This window comes from Heptranchias perlo, unplaced genomic scaffold, assembly GCF_035084215.1.
Source record: "Heptranchias perlo isolate sHepPer1 unplaced genomic scaffold, sHepPer1.hap1 HAP1_SCAFFOLD_50, whole genome shotgun sequence".
Lineage (NCBI taxonomy): Eukaryota > Metazoa > Chordata > Chondrichthyes > Hexanchiformes > Hexanchidae > Heptranchias > Heptranchias perlo.
Window position 1 is genome coordinate 4627127 of NW_027139516.1, and position 19518 is coordinate 4646644.

The window sequence follows — 19518 nt, forward strand, 5'->3', positions numbered from 1 at the left end:
GGTGCATGGCGGCCATTTTGCGTTGCATGTCGGGAGGCCAGATTGTGGGGTCCCAGCTGAGCTCTTTTGCTCACAGTCCGTCTCACCATTTTGTGTAAATTGCATATCCAGCCTTCCGAGTAAGAGCCCTCCCCCCGACACACACACACACACACACACACACTGTTCACTGGACCAAACAGAGGAATGGAATTTCCAGGATCCTTCATTCAATATTTTAGAACACGAACACCATCAAAAAAAGAGACCAGGCCTGAGGTGAAGTAAACTGTGGAGTTTTATTAACACAGCACACAGACAACAACTTACATTTATATTGCACCGTTATAGTAATAAAACGACACAGGGCGCTTCACAGGAGCTATTCATGTGACACCGAGCCACACAATGAGGTATTAGGACAAGTTACCAAAAGCTTGGGAAAAGAGGCAGGTTTTCAGGAGCGTCGTAAAGGAGGAGAAAGAGGCGGAGAGGTTTAGGAAGGAAATTCCAGAGATAAAGGCGCAGGCAGCTGAAGGCACGGCCGCCAATGGTGGAGCAAAAGGAGTGGGGGATTTGAATGAGGCCAGAATTGGAGCAGCGTGGAGATTTTGGATGGTTTTAGGGACACTTGTTGCACAGTCTGACAACTCATTGGGAGGGACTCACTCGATACAGAGGGACAAATGTTACCCTGGGCCCTTCCTGTCTGCACATTGACCAAGTGTCCCACTGTAGCCCAGACTGAGACCCACCCTGGGCCCTTCCTGACTGTACAATGACCCAGTGTCCCACTGCAGCCCAGACTGAGCCCCACCCTGGGCCCTTCCTGTCTGTACATTGACCCAGTGTCCCACTGCAGCCCAGACTGAGCCCCACCCTGGGCCCTTCCTGTCTGTACATTGACCCAGTGTCTCACTGCAGCCCAGACTGAGCCCCACCCTGGGCCCTTCCTGTCTGTCCTTTGACCCAGTGTCCCACTGCAGCCCAGACTGAGCCCCACCCTGGGCCCTTCCTGTCTGTACATTGACCCAGTGTCCCACTGCAGCCCAGACTGAGCCCCACCCTGGGCCCTTCCTGTCTGTACTTTGACCCAGTGTCCCACTGCAGCCCAGACTGAGCCCCACCCTGGGCCCTTACTGTCTGTACATTGACCCAGTGTCTCACTGCAGCCCAGACTGAGCCCCACCCTGGGCCCTTCCTGTCTGTACATTGACCCAGTGTCCCACTGCAGCCCAGACTGAGCCCCACCCTGGGTCCTTCCTGTCTGTACATTGACCCAGTGTCCCACTGCAGCCCAGACTGAGCCCCACCCTGGGCCCTTCCTGTCTGTACATTGACCCAGTGCCCCATTGGGGACCATCCAGTCCCGGATATCCGGCAGAATCAGCGCTGTGGGACCGGGTGACTGAGTCTCGTGACCCTGTCGCTGGGCCTTTGACGTCACAATGGGAGACGATGCTCGCTCAGCTCGAGCTGGAAACCGTTAAAGGGCCGTTCGGATTTCAACCTGGAGCGCGGCCGGTTAAAGGGGAGGGACAGAGAATCGGCCAAAAATGTTCATATCATGAGACCAGGAATGGTAATAAATTGAAATGTTCATATCATGAGACCAGTAATGGTTATAAATTGAAATGTTCATATAATGCGACCAGGAATGGTTGTCAATTGAAATGTTCATATAATGCGACCAGGAATGGTTATCAATTGAAATGTTCATATCATGAGACCAGGAATCGTTATAAATTGAAATGTTCATATAATGAGACCAGGAATAGTTATAAATTGAAATGTTCATACTCCCACTCTCAGTCCGCGTCTGGATTCCCGCAGTGACTCCAGCTGATTCTTCCCGTTTGAACTGAACTGATTCCCCCACAGCCTGAAGCAGATTAAAGATTGAACAGGAAATGAACAGATTGAACAACAGTGTAAATAACAGGGAGACTGGAGTTAATATTTCATTAATAATTACAGACAAATATTACACATACAAAGCACTGAATCCCATTGATATTTTATTTATTACATTAAATATTAACACAAACACTCACCCGATCCACTCCAGACTCCTGCGGGTCAATGTGAGGGAGCGGAGAGCGGGGGCAGATCGGTCTGTGAAGGAGTTTGATCCCATGGTTAGAACCGTCAGTGACCGGTTTGTACTGAGAGCGGAGACGAGATCATCGGTACAAGAATCTGTGAGACCCACATTGGACAGACTGGGGATCAGAGAGAGAGAAACAACAGGAATCAGAGTAAATTCCCAGTGTTTATTGTGTTACGATTACTCACACTGACATTAATGTACCGTGTGAGACATCCAGTTATTAAAACACAATCTCACACAGTGTGATACTTACTCCAGTTCCTGTATTTTACAGTCCGGGTTCCTCAGAGCCGCAGTCAGTAGTTTCACTCCTGAATCTCCCAGTTTATTATCACTCAGGTTCAGAACCGTCAGTGAACGGTTTGTACTAAGAGCGGAGGAGAGATCCTCGGTGCAAGAATCTGTGAGACCATTATTCCATAACCTTGAGATCAGGCGGAGAGAGAGAAATAGAGGAATCAGAGAAAATCCCTAGTATTTATTGTATTATTATTACTCACACTGATATTAATGTCCCGCGTTAGACATCCAGTTATTATAAACAAAATCTCACACAGTCTGATACTTACTCCAGTTTCTGTATTTTACAGTCCGGGTTCCTCAGAGCCGCAGATAGTAGTTTCACTCCTGAATCTCCCAGTTTATTTTTACTCAGGTCCAGAACCGTCAGTGACCGGTTTGTACTGAGAGCGGAGACTAGATCCTTGGTACAAGAATCTGTGAGATCGTTGGCCCGTAACCTGGAGATCAGAGAGAGAGAGAGAGAGACAGAGACGAGCAGAGATAATCGGAATCAAAGTAAATTTCCTGTATTTATTTGTATTATTATTACTTGTACTGACATTAATGTTCAGTGTTAGACATCCAGTTATTATAAACACAATCTCACACAGTCTGATACTTACCACAATGTCTGTATTTTACAGTCCGGTTTCCTCAGAGCCGCAGACAGTAGTTTCACGCCTGAATCTCCCACTTTATTATTACTCAGGTCCAGAACCGTCAGTGACCGGTTTGTACTGAGAGCGGAGGAGAGATCCTTGGTACAAGAAGCTGTGAGATCGTTATCACATAACCTGGAGATCAGAGAGAGGAGAGAGACGAGCAGAGATGAAAAGAATCAGAGTAAATTCCCAGTATTTATTTGTATTATTATTACTTACACTGACATTAATAACACCATTACTGATAATAATAATAATAATATGCAGTGTTAGACATCCAGTTATTATAAACACAGTCTCACAGTCTGCTACTTACTCCAGTTCCTGTATTTTACAGTCCGGGTTCCTCAGAGCCGCAGACAGTAGTTTCACTCCTGAATCTCCCAGTTTATTATTACTCAGGTTCAGAACCGTCAGTGAACGGTTTGTACTGAGAGCGGAGGAGAGATCCACGGTACAAGAAGCTGTGAGATCGTTCGCCCATAACCTGGAGATCAGAGAGAGGAGAGAGACGAGCAGAGATAACAGGAATCAGAGTAAGTTTCCAGTATTTATTTGTATTATTATTACTTATACTGACATTAATGTACCGTGTTCGACATCCAGGTATTATAAACACAATCTCACACAGTCTGATACTTACTGCAGTTTCTGTATTTTAGAGTCCGGGTTTCTCAGAGCCGTAGACAGTAGTTTCACTCCTGAATCTCCCAGTTTATTTCTCCCCAGTCTAAACACAAACAGACAGAGAGTGAGAAACAAACTGAACCCAATCCCCGATCTGACAATTTTTCTCTGATGTTACAGGAAATACGAAAACTCTTCAGGAAATTAATAACCAGATTTCCCTGTCACTGACAATGAATCTCACTGTGTCCACCGACCATATATTCAGGGACTGTCTGGAAATGTATTTATTAAATAAAGTGCTGTCTGTGTGAAGCCTTTAAATGTCCCTCAGTCCTGATGATCAGAATTACCCTCCTGGAGCACAGTGACCAGTCCCGTCATGTTTGGGGAAACTTGTCGCATTTCTGCTGTTTCTCAAATCCGAGATTTTCTGCGAATGCGGCGATTTTCCCCGAATTAAATGATAAAGCTGTGATTACCTGTACTTTATGCAGTATTATATTAATCTGTATAATATCTCGGGGTGAGTTATATTGTGAAACGGCGTGAACTGTTGGTGCGAAATCCGTCCCCCAGGATTTTATATAACAAGGAGAGTTCATTCTGTCCTGTGACAAGTTTTAAAGTTTCCTGTATTCCTCGTTTATCGGGGAGGGGAGTCTCTCACTTTATTCCCATTAAACCGGCTCTATATTTATTTCAGGTGTAACGGGCCCGACATTTAATGGGGAATTTTCTGAAGTTCCCTCCCCGAGCGGGGCCTCACACACGGAGCAGATTATGGGAAATTCCCGGGTTCACTGCCACTGGTTAACCCAGGAGCCTCCCGCTGTGTGTGAGGCCCAACCGCTGGCCGGTGTGTGTCTGAACTCCTGGGCTAATACCCCACATCCCGTTAGGTTGGAAGCTTTTTACCGGCAAATTTTAGATTCCAAATCCCACTGAAGTGCCGGCCTGGATTATTGAGCGAGGGGCCTGAATCCACGACCTTCTGACTCAGAGGCACGAGTGCTGCCAGCTGGGTGAAGAGATGGTGGATGTATTGGAGAGTGTGAAGGGCTGTGTCATTGATGAGTTAAGATAACGGACCGTCGTCCTGCGGGGAAAGCTCAGCCCGCCCACTGGCGGTTGACTGCCCGAAAGCTGTGTTTTGCTCTTTGTTACTGAATGTTTGGTGTTTCTGCTTCCCTCTCCTGCACACGTTGACAGTCCGGTGACTGTCACTTGCCCCCACACCTCGGTAAGAGGGCGGGATGCCCAGTCACACAGATTGCGACAGTTAGTGTCGGTCTACGTGTAAGTAACAGTGAGAAGGAGCCTCTTCAATGGATGTATCTCAGGGAGTGAGAAAAACAGCAATCAATATCATTTACTGCAATTAAATTATCAGACTCTTTCAGTGACCTGTATTTACTGATCCAATAAAGACTGTAAAATCCCCACTTGTTCACAAGGATCCATTTTAGATTCTCCAGTCCTTAGGGAATTACTAACCGATCCTCTTATCATTTGTCATATTTGTGTTGAATCAGCTTCTCTCTGGTTTAACTGAACTGTTTGTTTCCCTACATTACGGAGCAACAACACAATCCCTGACTGTTCCACAATTGGCCGAACAGTTAGAGGCAAATAAACAGTTACCTCAACACCTGGCATCTGTGTAGTACGGGTCCCAGCCGCTGGAGTCCTTCACATTGAATGGAGCAGTTCTCCAGGTCGAGTTCTTTTATTGTGTCACAGAGTTCAATGACGTGAGACAGCACCGCGCAGTCAATCGGGGTCAGTAGCAATTCACTAAATGTCAGTATTTCCACAGATCTCACTGTGACCCGAGCCAGTATTTGACTCTGAGACTCAAACAGGTAGTGGAATGTTTTCAGGAGGTCCCTTTTACCAGTTTCACTCTCTGTCATTCCAATCCCTCCTTCAACCTTCTCCTTCACCCAGTCAATCACTCCACAGATTGTTTGATGAAGAAATGGACCCAGAAACTCCTCCAGGGGCCGAGCTGACTGTGAGGAGGAGAGACCAACAACAAAACGGACAAATATCTCAAATCGCCCATCATCCTTGCTGTGGGCTTCACTGAGGAGTTTCCCGATGTCCCCAGGATCTGGAGTCAGGAATTGTGCGAGTGCAGCTACAAACTCTTGGATGGTGAGGTGCGGGAATGTGTAAACCACACTCTGGGCAGAACCATCTCTCTCCAAAAGTTCCACCATGAACCCAGACAGGAACTGGGAAGGTTGAAGATTGTACTGGATCAAATCTCCATTTGTAAACACAATCTTCTTCTCGGAGACTCCTGTGTAGGCCATCTCACCGATCTTCAGTAACACATCACGGGGGGATTCAATCTCTCGGCCATGGTTTTTCAGAATGTTGTAAATATAGTAGGAATATAGTTGGGTGATGGTCTTGGGAACTCGCTGGTGTTTCCTGTCTCTTTGTGTGAAGAAGGGACCCAGTGACAGACCGAGGATCCAGCAGTAGGAAGGGTTGTAACACATGGTGTACAGGATCTCGTTCTCCTCCACATGTTTGAAAACAGCTGCTGCCACCGACTGATCTTCAAACAACTTGTTGAAATAGTCCTTCCGTTCTTCACCAACAAATCCCAGGATTTCAGCCCAGACACTGATCTCAGCCTTTTCCAATAAATGTAATGCAGTGGGGCGGCTGGTCACGAGCACTGAACATCCTGGGAGCAGCTTGTGCTGTATTAAACTGTACACAATGTCAGACACTTCACACCAGTCTTCAGGATCTGTGCACATGTACTGAGGTTCTGTATTTCTCCGATTGTCAGCAAAATCGATGGTGTCCTTGAATTCATCTAAACCATCGAATATAAACAGTAATCTCTCTGGGTTCTTCCAGAGATCTCCCAGAATATTCCCAAAGTAAGGATACAGATCCAGTATCAGATTCCTCAGGTTTATTCTACAGTTAATCGCGTTCAAATCCCGGAATTTAAAACTGAAAACAAATTGAAATTGTGGGTATATTTTCCCAGTGGCCCAGTCATAAACAATCTTTTGTACCATTGTTGTTTTTCCAATCCCCGCGACTCCGCTCACTGCTGCTGAACTCCAAGAACTGGATCCCTGGAAGAAACCCTTCATTTTCCGGAACAAACTGCCTCTCCTGGAAATACTTCTGTGGTACAATTGATTAATTCGGATTTTTTCCAGTTCTCTCCGGAGGTGTTTCTCTCTCCACTCTTCATGGTCTCGGCCTCTTGCCAGCAGTTCATGTTCTACAAGTGTCCGATCTCGAACAGTAGAAATGACCGTTAGTTCAGTGTATAGAGTGACCAGCTGGAAAATCTTAACCTTCTCCTTTATTAGGATCGTGTTCACTCTCAGTGTTTCAGTTTGGACCCGGAGTGTTTCCTTGTGTTTCTGTTGAACATCTTCAATTAGAACAGTCAGAAAGTGGTTCTCAATGTTATTTGCATTGACATAAAAAGAACTTCTCAATATCACTTTACTATTCAGTAAAATGTTCCGAGATTGAATTCACAGATTCAATAGAGGTGCGAGCAGGAAATTAAACTCAGTTACAGAAAACCTTGAAAGTGAATAATAATTGAGAAAAGTTTCAAATCCTCACTTGATTCTAATATTTACTGAACATGGAGATTTCTGTGAAGGTGATATTTTCTCTCTGATGATTTATACTATCAGCCCTGCGCTGTATCATGGACATTCCATTCCAAATCCAAACGTGATTCTGGTTATACAAAACTAGAGGTTCTGGTGGAATAATTTATGAAACCGTCAGTGTTGCTCACCCTCTGCGGAAATGGGAAATAGATTATTCTGCGCATTGAGAGTGGGACAGACCGTGAATGGTCAGAAGTTCTGCGGTTATTGTATCAGGTCTTAGGCAGGTTATCTGGGATATTGTGGGCACTGGGAGAGGGACAGACTGTGAATGGACAGAAGTCCCACTCTTTAATCTCGGTGGTGAGGAAGCTTTTAGAAACGCGAATCGGGTATGTTATCTGGGGTATTACCTGTACTTCTATAATCAACTGATCACAGATAAAGATTACTGCCATTTTGAAGACACAGAGGGGAATCAGAAAGATGGTGTAAGGTATTCGGAGTTCAAGTTGCCTGATTGGCGAGAGGGCTTGATGTATTTTATTTGGGCAAGAGACTTCGATATTGAAATGTTTCAATGAAATTCCCAACATCAGTTAGGATATGAGAACATAAGAAATAGGAACAGGAGTAGGCCATACGGCCCCTCGAGCCTGCTCCACCATTCATTAAGGTCATGGCTGATCGACCTCAAATACACTTTCCCGCCCTATCCCAATCTCCATTGATTCGTTAGTGTCCAAAGAACTAACCATCTCAGTCTTGAATATACTCGTCGGAAACAGGAAACAGGCTCACATCAACAAAATAATTAATAACGGAGAAGGGAGGGAAGTCAGGGTCATTTTCTCTCCCAAAGGGCCCGAGAGCCTGGCAAGGACACTAAAGAGGCAGTGTAAGTGGGGTCAAGAGATAATCGGACGTGTTTCTGTGGATACACTGAGAGGAGGGGTAGGTGGGGTCATCTCTCTAACAGGGACAGGCTTATTTGTGTCAAATGGCCTTTTCCTGTCTCTCATCATTCTCCTGTTATATTGTGTTTCAGAAATTGTGAACAATTTTTCAGCAGTTTTTCACCAACATTGAATGTGTTTTTCGAACAGTCCTGTCATATCACCGATTAGAATTAGAATTAGAACTACTGCCCACATCACTCAGTGTAATGTTAGAGCAGAAAACATTCACAGTTCATTTCAACTCTTCTCCCAATAATGATACTCCGTTATTTCATTTTGATCTGAATTTACTACAATGCAGGTTTGGGAAATTACAAATCTGTTTCCATTAGTCATTACATTGGACCTAAAAAGACCCCTGAGATAAAGGACTATTCTTGGAGTGGAATAAGTTCTCCCTTTCTCTGCCATTAGGAAGCCAACCCATAACTTCCGAATTACCCTGAACATTGTCTTTCCCTTACATTTCTCCACGGATTGATGATCTGTTGTGTGAACATTTGTACATCGTCTCAGATCAGATCGAACACTTTGTCTCATTCTGTGCTGTGAAATGAAAACATTTTTAATGTTTCGCATTTCTCCACCTATTTCCCTACACTTGATGGTGTGTCAGATTTCTAGGGGAGCAGATAACCCATAGCATCCTTCTCAAGGCAACGCTCTTTATTTGAGAGCCCAGAACGTTATGGCGGCACTTCGGTATCCTGCCAGTTGGGTGTGGGGGTTTCACATTGTATCAGGATCCTGCCAGGAGTGTATGGGGATGCACAGTGTATCAGAATACTGCCAGGTGTGTATGGGCATTCACAGTGTATCAGGATACTGCCAGGTGTGAATGGGGATTTCACAGTGTATCAGAATCCTGCCAGGTGTGTATGGGGATTCACAGTGTATCAGGATCCTGTCCGGTGTGTGTGGGGGTTCACAGTTTATCAGGATCCTGCCAGATGTGTATCGGGATTCACAGTGTATCAGAATCCTGCCAGGTGTGTATGGGGATTCACAGTGTATCAGGATCCTGCCCGGTGTGTGTGGGGGTTCACAGTTTATCAGGATCCTGCCAGATGTGTATCGGGATTCACAGTGTATCAGGATCCTGCCAGTTGTGTGTGGGGATTCACAGTGTATCAGGATCCTGCCAGGTGTGTATGGGGATTCACAGTGTATCAGGATCCTGCCTGATGTGTATCTGGATTCACAGTGTATCAGGATCCTGCCAGATGTGTATGGGGATTCACAGTTTATCGTGATATTGTCAGGTGTGTGTGTGGATTCACAGTGTATCAGGATCCTGCCAGGTGTGTATGGGGATTCATAGTGTATCAGGATCCTGCCAGGTGTGTATGGGGATTAACAGTGTATCAGAACCCTGCCAGGTGTGTATGGGGATTCACAGTGTATCAGGACCCTGCCAGGTGTGTATCTGGATTCACAGTGTATCACGTTCCTGCCAGATGTGTATGGGGATTCACAGTGTATCAGGATCCTGCCAGCTGTGCATCAGAATTCATAAATTATAGCGAACAGCAGCTGGATTAAGTGAAATAATGCAACATCCGTATATTTAAAGAATATGTCATAAATTGTATGAATTGTTGCTTGAATCTATGCAGAATAGTTGAGGATTGATGACAAATCCAATCAATGTTAATTTCTGTTCCCTCCACCCTTTGAACTTCTGATTCCCAGATTCTGACAATCTCTAAACAAAAGACTACAGTCAAACATTCTGATTCTCAGAAGTGAAATAAACGGTTTGAAATCTCCATTTCATCACTGACCTTTCAGGTGACTGGGTATTTCAGATAAACCTCGTCCGATGTTCATATAATCAAATGGATCAGGACCTGTTTAAATCAATGAGCTTTCATGAAATCAGATCTGTTTAGTATTATTGTAAATTCTGCAGTGTTTCAATCTGAAATTGAATTCAGAGTGTGATTTTACTGTACCAAGTTCCTGCATCTCTTTCAGTATTCTGTCCAACTTTGGTACCGCATGGTGCATTTTCACAAAGGATTCCCACATCACCCTTCGGGCCCGAGAGCCTTTCTCCATCACCAGATTTAGGACAAGTTTCGAACTGTCCGCCCTGTTTCCCTTGTCCACGAGATCAGTGACTTTCTGGAAAGAATAATAAATACATTGGTCTCTCCTTTTCCCAATCCCACTAAAACTGTTTCCCTTTGTTCAAAAGAGTTATACCCGAACCGTTCCCCTGTCCTTTGGACAGACACTGACCGATCCACTGGGTATTTTCACCTCTTCCTATCATTCTTTCAGATTCATTACATTTTCAGTTTTATCCATTTCTTTCCCATTTGACCTGTTTCTCCTCTGTAACATTCTCTGATTCTAAGATCTGATATCCTGTTAGTTCTGTGATGTTTAAATAATCCAAATTCATTCCATGTCCGTCCCACTTACCCGATGTTCCTGTCCACTGAAATGCCTCTCATATGTTAACAACGAGCTGACTCCGTCCACCCCTCCTTCAATCGCCTGTTCTAATCTGTCCCGGTAGAATTTCGTCAATTGGAACAGCTGGTAATCGTCGCACTTTGTCAGGAACTCAGTGATTGCAGTTTTCGTATCTGTGAACAAAAATGGAGAAAACTAAACACATTATCGACATTCTATCCTGGCGGCTACATTTCCTCTTATAACAAACGGGTGAAGCCTCCTGTGAGGCACATTATCAAACACCTTCTGAAAACCCATATGCTCCGCATGTGCTACATCCCATCGATCTCTATGGTCCCCTCGCAACAAAGCTGTATTAAATTTGTCAAATACGGCTTGTCTACAACGAATCAGTTCCAGCCTCCCCTGATCGTCCCTTGTGCCTCTACATGCTCACAAATTCGACCTGGAATTACAGATTCGAGGAGTTTGCCCACTACTGACGGAGACTAATTTGTCTCCAGTTACCCGTTGACCCTCTCCCCGATTTTACCAGAGACATTACTTGGGCTCCTTCAGTCCACCTGGATATTTTTATATCAAACGAGGATTGAGAAATTGTGGTCAGAGTCCCTGCTATCACCTCTCTCGTGTGTGTTATCTCTGGGCCCAGTGATTTATCCACCTCGGCGATGTTTCTCAGATCCAAATCCTTCTCTCCAGTTATCTCTAACTATGGTCCCACATCCTCCTCTAGTACACCAACATTTTCACTTCCACCATCATTTTTAGAAACTAAAGGAAATATTTTTTTATCTCCCCAAAACTTCATCCACAACTAGTTTCCCCAAATTCCCTCTCTATCTCATCTCCACCGATTGTTGGTCTGCAAAACCCATTGGGAATTGTACTATTTCCCTTCCTATTGCTTAACTGCGTTCTTATGGATTATATCTTAACATAGCCCCCTGGAACATCCTTATGTTCCAAACCCCTCCTTCGGTCTCTTCTCCTTTTAGACTCTCCTTAAAACCAATCTCTTTGACCAAGCTTTTGGTCACCCGTCCTCATATCTCCTTATTTGATTTGGTGTCAAATTTTGTTTGATTATCATTCCTGTCACGCACCTTGTTCGTTTTACTATATTAAAGGCGCAATATAAATGCAAGTTTTTATAGTTCCAGCTCTGTCATAAAACCTTTATGAATACTGGCGTCCAGAACTATTTTTCTCTCCCCTAAAAATGTTATAACCAAGAACAATTCACTCTGAGCCATATGTAAAGTCCGGCCCTGTCTTAAAGATACTAGATCACATCTTTCATGATCTGACTCTCCGGATGTGTTTGGAATGATTTGTAGATTCATAGACATAACACACAATCCGAACTCCGATTTTTTCGAATATTTTCGTTTCTTCGTTGTTTTTAATATCAAGTGACGTTATCTCTCAATACTTCAAAATCAACATCCTTTTTATCTACTGATAACTTTTCACTATTTCAGAAATCTTCTGTTCCTGCTTCAACAGTTTTATTAATTCCACTCTCCAGCTTCAGATCCGGATATTTCCCACCCTCCATTCATATCAGCTGATACCACCCCACTGCTCCATTCACCCAGTCTGTTAAACCATTGTTGGTCGTTTCAGACAGTGACCGTCCCTTCCCTTCTCCCTGAACTCACTCTAGTCCCCAAGACCGTGAACCCTTCCCTCCTGCTCCAGCCCTGCAGCCACACATTGACCTGCCTCATATTTCCCTCCTTAAGTGGCCCAGCGTAAAACAATCCGGAGATCATCACCTTGAGGCCTTGTTTTATATTCTTGAGCCTCAGTCTTAATATTCCCTGTATAAACGTATCCGTGTAATTGGCTCTGACCATGGCAATACTCTGCTCTCCTTTCCTACCCAGAGATGGTCCCACATGTTCCAGGATGTTCTTCCCTCTGGCACCAGGGAGGCAACTTACCATTCGGGACCTGCTCAGGGCTGCAGAAGAGTCTGTCTATTCCCCTGACGATGGAATCTCCCACCACTATCGCTCTCCTATTTCTGTGCCCCACCTATCTCTCACCCCCGCCCCACTCGGGGTGTCTCCCTTCTCCCCGGTCTCACACTGTTAATCAGGAAGACCATCCTCTGAGTCACTGTCTCTATCCACCTCACAGGCTCCAACACCAGGTATCAATTGGGCAGTTCCAGTACTCAGGAGGTCCCTCCACCTGTGACTGCACTGTTCCTCTAGATGGTCACTCACTTCCCTCTATCTACACAGTATCTGTGATGTTACCTCTTCTTGTGAGTGCTGCAGGTTCTTGCTCGAGGTCTGGAACCTTTGTCAGGACAGAAATTATATTTTGAAGAATTTTCTGAACCTACCTGTGTCAATTCTCATTCTCGTTGAAGATGTTGGACCTTCTCCCCTGTTTGAACATTCAGCCATGGTGGTGACAAACGTTTCCAGATTCTGATACACTGTAATAAATATAATAATAGCAGGGTTAGACAGAAATATTAAAATGAGCAGGGGAACGTTCCCTTGTTAAACATGATACCAAGTCCCTCCTCCTCCATCAGCACAACAGCCGTTATCTCTGGGATCGATCATTCCCCGAGTGTTATGATCAACGCCCCACATCAGGTGTGACACAGACAGCTGCCCAGTGAAACCCATTGAGTCCCGCTGATCTCCACAACCCAGATCTTGTCGGCCAAGACTCTGCATTGGGAGCGCCTATTGGTAAGCTTTGCTCACACAATGCAGGCCAGAACCAGCCTTATTCCTGAGGGAGTGGATATGCTGGAAGGAAATATGTAGCAGGGTGATCATTGATGATGTAAATGACTCTTGACTCGATTTTACATTTTGGCGCTATTGTATTATTTTATTCACATAAGTGATGATATTTTTGATTTGTTGAGAATTGATATTAAATCCTGGTACTTTATGAATATGGTATCTATCCACATACACAATATACAGATGGGTGTGATTCCTCTGGTATCTATGGCCAGTGACATAGACCGTGTGCTCATGGAGATTTGGCCTGGTTGGTGCTTCTATTAGAATATATTTACCGCATCCCTCATGGTATCAGCACCTGACTAATGAGCACAGTAGGATGTGAGGAGATTTACCACTGCTCTAATATTAACAGTAATGAGCACTGTAGGAGGTGAGGAGATTTACCACTGTTCTAATATTAACACTAATGAGCTCTGTAGGAGGTGAGGAGATTTACCACTGTTCTAATATTAACACTAATGAGCACTGTAGGAGGTGAGGAGATTTACCACTGTTCTAATATTAACACTAATGAGCACTGTAGGAGGTGAGGAGATTTACCACTGTTCTAATATTAACACTAATGAGCACTGTAGGAGGTGAGGAGATTCACCACTGTTTTAATATTCACACTAATGAGCACTGTAGGAGGTGAGGAGATTTCCCACTGTCCTAAAATAAACACTAATGTATGATGTTATGAATCATGTAAATTTCTACATTCAGATGATGCACAGCAATTATTTATGGAATGTTGCCAGCGGCCTTACAATCTCCATAAACACCGTAACATTCAAGTGGTAGATTTGACTGCTGTTACACAATCACCTGTGTGTGTCTCGCTGTGGTGCGTGTGTCTCACGAACGTGTGTCCAATCAAACTATCAGTCAGTGTCTTTTACTTTCCCCACTGTGGAAATGTAAAAGTGATTATGTCTCGGATCATTAATTTCTCCAAACTATAGTTGAAGTTATTCTGCGGCATTAATTCATAACCAAGTTTGAGACTTTTTAAAATTCAGTCACTGCTGTTTCACTCACACTGACACTAGTATAATAAACAGACAACAGCAACAACTTGCATTGCCACAGAGCCTTTAACATCGAAAAAACATCCCAAAGAAAATGGCCAAAGTGTTGGTCAAAGAAGTGGGTTTTAGGATGGTCTTTAATCTGACACAGCACACAAAATAATCAAATGGAAGAAATTTTACAAATCTTTATTATAAAATAAGATTTCCCCATCATTTTATCACCAATTTATATTGAAATGATAATCATTTAATTCAACTGCAAATGTGAAATCCAGAAATAGATTTACTGATGAGAAATAACATGATGTGAAACCCAGCATCCAGTTCAGAAATGTAAGATGATTGATTTTGATAGTTGGATATGAAATATATTTGAATTCGGTAACACTCTCTGGTACTACGTTAACAAAGAGTGTAATATGGATATTATGGAGGCCATATAGGTGGGTTCTTTCCGAGTTGGTGCTAGGGGCGGGGAGACGTTGTATATCTGCTGGGCTCTGCCTCAGACTGGAGTCACCTCTTGGATCAAACCCCTTCATTCTAAAGCACAAACCAAATTCATTTGTGACTGTGTGTTTTGAGATCGAAACTGATCTCACTTCACATTTCATTGCACGGACTCATGCTGGATAATTGTGCTCAGTGATCAGACTCTCAAAGACCCATTCTCACCATTTCCCCCCTTACCTTGTAACCTTCGTGGACTGTCCACAGGACCAGTGTTTATCTGAGGAAATGGGACTTTCTCTTACCTTTCTCCCCAGTCGATCTATGGAAGCTCTTTGAATCAGAAGAGTTCTCTCTGGTTGCTGCTCTCACAATCCTGTGCTGATTCACCTGCTGTTGTTCCTCAGTCTACAATCCCTGTTTACTTCCAGCTGTGGACTTTTCTCAATCACTCCCTCATTCACCGGGATATCTGATTATGGCGGGGCAGAAAATGAGACCAATATTGACGGTGTAATGTGCACTTTTCCTCGAATGTTTAATTAAAATAAAAGTAATTCAATCTTAAACAATTGAATAACAAATATTTAATTGAATAAACACTTTGTTTGAGGAACTCTGTTCCCACATTCCATGTCTCTTTACCATCCCGACCACAATATGTGATCGTTTTATTGTCCAGTCCCAGTTAGAGACACTTCCTTCTCCATGTCCCGCCCCTGGTTTTAGGATCACATTTGTTTATTTTGAATCAGTGGCAATTCATTTACATTTTCTGGCTGATCTCCATCCAGGGGCCAGACTCCTATTTTCCAAGTGTATTTTAGTGGCATCATCGACAAACAGAGAGCGTTGATGGGACAATATCCTCAGCGACATGGTTCTACCCACAGAAGGCAGCTGTACTGCCCCAAACCGTGACTGGGAAGTGTGACTATTGTCGTGAGTTCACTTCACTGAATATTTATATAACACAACACAACATTGGACTGATTTATCACAGAAAGAATAGATTTCACCTGCTGTGAGTGTTACTGTTTAGTGTGGACACTCCGATGAGTAAAAGTCCTGTTAACAGCTGTGGACCGGGTTTCTAACCGTCTTGAATTGACAGTTCCTGACTCAGAGGCTGGATGTGTCTCCAGTTAGCTGCAAATTCCAAAGTTTTGGCATGTGGGGTGGGGAACGAACGTTTGTAACGACAAGTGAGACAATTTAATAAGAATATTTAACCGTCGAACAGGTATTAACTGCAATAACAACACCTCAGTGTGGGAATGTGGAGGGAACGTTGACCATATTTCGTCGAACAAGAGAAAATAGAAGCTCTCAGCAATTAACTTGTTTCTATTTTGCTATAAATGATCATTGCTTTATACAACTGGACGATTGATTACAACTCATTCTCATGGCTGTAACAAAATATCTCTGATTAAAGAAAATCAGGATCAGTAAGTGAATGATTTGAAGTAGAATGTGTAAACAAATATGGCCCATTCTTAGTTTTAGGATAAATCAAATCGCTATCTCCAAAAATTTCAATAGTTGATGGGGAATTTGAGTTGAAAAAATTATCGAGGCCACTGTCCAAACACAATGGATATGATCGAGGCAATTACACTTTTGAGAGGGCACGGTGTCAACAAAGGATGACATTATACCGTGTCTGATACAACAGGGCGAGGAGCGCAGTTTATCACCACAGGATGGCAGTGTGCCGTGTCTGGCACAAGGGGGTGGGGAGGGCACTGTATCACCACAGGATGGCACTATACCGCCTGTGACACAAGGGTGCAGGGAGGGCACTGTGTCACCACAGGATGGCAGTGAACCGTGCATGGCACAAGGGGGAGGGGATGCACTCTGCCACCACAGGATGGCAGTGCACTGCATCTGACACAAGGGGGCGGGGAGGGCACTATGTCACCACAGGATGGCAGTTTACTGTTCCTTACACAAGGGCCGGGGCAGGCACTCTAGGGCACCGACCCAAAACAATGGCAGTGCACCATATGAGAGAGAGAGGAGGCGTGTGTATATCAGTCAGTGACTCTTTGTGTTTGATAGAGAGAGATAGGGGAAGTGAATCCATGTCGAAATCAGTGAGTGAAACTGAATGTGTGTGTGTGTGTGTGTGTGTGTGTGTGTGTGTGTGTGTGTTTGTGTATGAGAGAGAGGGAGAGTGAAACAGATTTTATCAATGGGCAACTGAGGATTGTGTGAGTATGAGAGAGAGAATGGATGCCTCTGTATAACTGTGAGACTCTGAATATGTGTTTATGTGAGGGAGCCAGATACATAGTGTATCAGTGAACAACTGATTGAGTGCGTGTGTATGAGAGAGACAGAGAGAGAGAGACAAAAGATGCATCTGTATATCTGAGTGACTCAGAGCAGGTGTGTGTATATGTGATGGAGGGAGACACACAGTGTATCAGTGAGGGACTGACTGAGTGTGTGTGTATGTGAGAGGCAGAGAGAGAGAGAGAGAGAGAGAGAAAGAGAAAATGGCTCTGTATATCTGAGTGAGTATGTGTGTCAGCGAGGGAGACAGAGGATGCCTCTGTATATCAGTGAGTGACTGAGTATCTGTGTGTATTTTCTGTTGGGGAGAAGCAGCAGGAAGATGAAATCTAACCTTTAACCATCAACCACTTCTAAAATCCCAACAATTTAAATTGCCAGAAGACACTTGTCCATATCAAACGTTCAATCTGACACAGCAAGTGCAGACTACGTGCAAAGTGCAAAAACCTCTTACTCTTATCGATAAAAAGCTGGAGGAAGTGAGTTCCCGCAAATGGAAACCGTTCGCCTCTGTCTCTGCGACTTTCAGCATGTTGCTTTTATGTTGAGTCACTCAGGGGCAGACATTTTGAGACCCACTCAGTTCCCCCTTCAATTTGTTTTTTTACAAGAAGGTTTATTCAATCCCACTGTTTTTTGATTAAAGTAGCTCTGGGTTTCAATTCGACCCTTACATTTGCCTGAGAATAATGGGGTCACCGACATTCGGTGTTGATTAATTCTCTGCATAAGATTTTATCTTTAACTCTAATCACCATCTGGTTTCTACCCAGAAACGTGTGTGTGACGAGAACTGCATTGAATGTAGAAATGTGTTTCCTTCGATATAACCCCCCACTCTCAGACATTCTCAGTCACTCACCCAATTCATCCATTGAAAAGACTGAAGCGACATGTGATCTGGTCCGCACTGCTCCTGTCCCCAGTCAGGACTCTGTTACTCGGGGATTCGGCTGATCTCCCCGCCTTGCTCTCCCTGTCCACAGTGAAGACTCTGGTACTCGGGGATTCGGCTGATCTCCCCGCCTTGCTCTCCCTGTCCCCAGTGAAGACTCCGATACTCGGGGATTCGGCTGATCTCCCCGCCTTGCTCTCCCTGTCCCCAGTCAGGACTCTGATACTCGGGGATTCGGCTGATCTACCCGCCTTGCTCTCTCTGTCCCCAGTCAGGACTCTGATACTCGGGGATTCGGCTGATCTCCCCGCCTTGCTCTCCCTGTCCCCAGTCAGGACTCTGGTACACGGGGATTTGCCTGATCTCCCCGCCTTGCTCTCCCTCTCCCCAGTCAGGACTCTGATACTCGGGGATTCGGCTGATCTCCCCGCCTTGCTCTCCCTGTCCCCAGTGAAGACTCTGATACTCGGGGATTCGGCTGATCTCCCCGCATTGCTCTCCCTGTCCCCAGTGAAGACTCTGGTACTCGATGATTCGGCTGATCTCCCCGCCTTGCTCTCCCTCTCCCTAGTCAGGACTCTAATACTCTGGGATTCGGCTGATCTCCCCGCCTTGCTCTCCCTGTCCCCAGTGAAGACTCTGATACTCGGGGATTCGGCTGATCTCCCCGCCTTGCTCTCCCTGTCCCCAGTGAAGACTGATACTCGGGGATTCGGCTGATCTCCCCGCCTTGCTCTCCCTGTCCCCAGTGAAGACTCTGATACTCGGGGATTCGGCTGATCTCCCCGCCTTGCTCTCCCTCTCCCCAGTCCGGACTCTGATACTATGGGGATTCGGCTGATCTCCCCGCCTTGCTCTCCGCTCGACACAATCTGAGTGGAGCCTCCAGGAAGTGTCAGCGCACATCAAACTCGCTGTCACCTTTCCGCTAAATGTTATTGACATATAAGGATCGTGTGGGGCAGAACCAGAAACCTCGCGTTGCCTTTACTCTTCCGACCAGCTGATTCACGTGGGTTTGACGCGAGTTAACTTTCCTATTAAGTGATCAAATGATATCAATGCTTTGATTTACAATCACCCCATTGATTTAAATCAAACAGCACAGAAGGAGGCCTTCCGGCCCTTGGTGCCTGTGCCGGCTCTTTGAAAGAGCTATTCATTTTTTCAGATTCACCTGCCCTTTCCCCATGGCCCTGCAAACTTTCTCCTTTTCAAATATGTATCCAATTCCATTTTGAAAGTTACTAAACTGCGTCATTTCACCGCGAGCGACTGGACAGACAGACCAACATTTGTACACAGAGTCATTGGCGTAGATTTTAAAAACGAATCTGCTTCCACCGCCCTATTATTGAAGTCAATGGAAGCAGATCAGGGATGAGGGAAATCTGAACAGTCAGAATTTTA

At 44.7% G+C, this 19518-nt stretch overlaps 1 protein-coding gene across 1 annotated transcript; it reads right to left on the reverse strand.

Annotated features, from left to right (window-relative positions):
- Positions 1 to 259: 259 nt before the first annotated feature.
- Positions 260 to 18980, reverse strand: LOC137313994 (NACHT, LRR and PYD domains-containing protein 3-like). Its single transcript, XM_067979678.1, has 14 exons — positions 18076 to 18980; positions 15212 to 15378; positions 13017 to 13112; positions 10661 to 10827; positions 10186 to 10357; positions 10015 to 10080; positions 5305 to 7078; positions 3677 to 3763; positions 3350 to 3520; positions 2995 to 3165; positions 2659 to 2829; positions 2343 to 2513; positions 2034 to 2201; positions 260 to 1861 (listed from the first exon to the last, which is right to left on the reverse strand). The coding sequence occupies exons 3-14, from the start codon at positions 13078 to 13080 to the stop codon at positions 1774 to 1776; spliced, it is 3270 nt and encodes a 1089-aa protein (XP_067835779.1). The 5' UTR covers positions 13081 to 13112; positions 15212 to 15378; positions 18076 to 18980; the 3' UTR covers positions 260 to 1773.
- Positions 18981 to 19518: the final 538 nt, after the last annotated feature.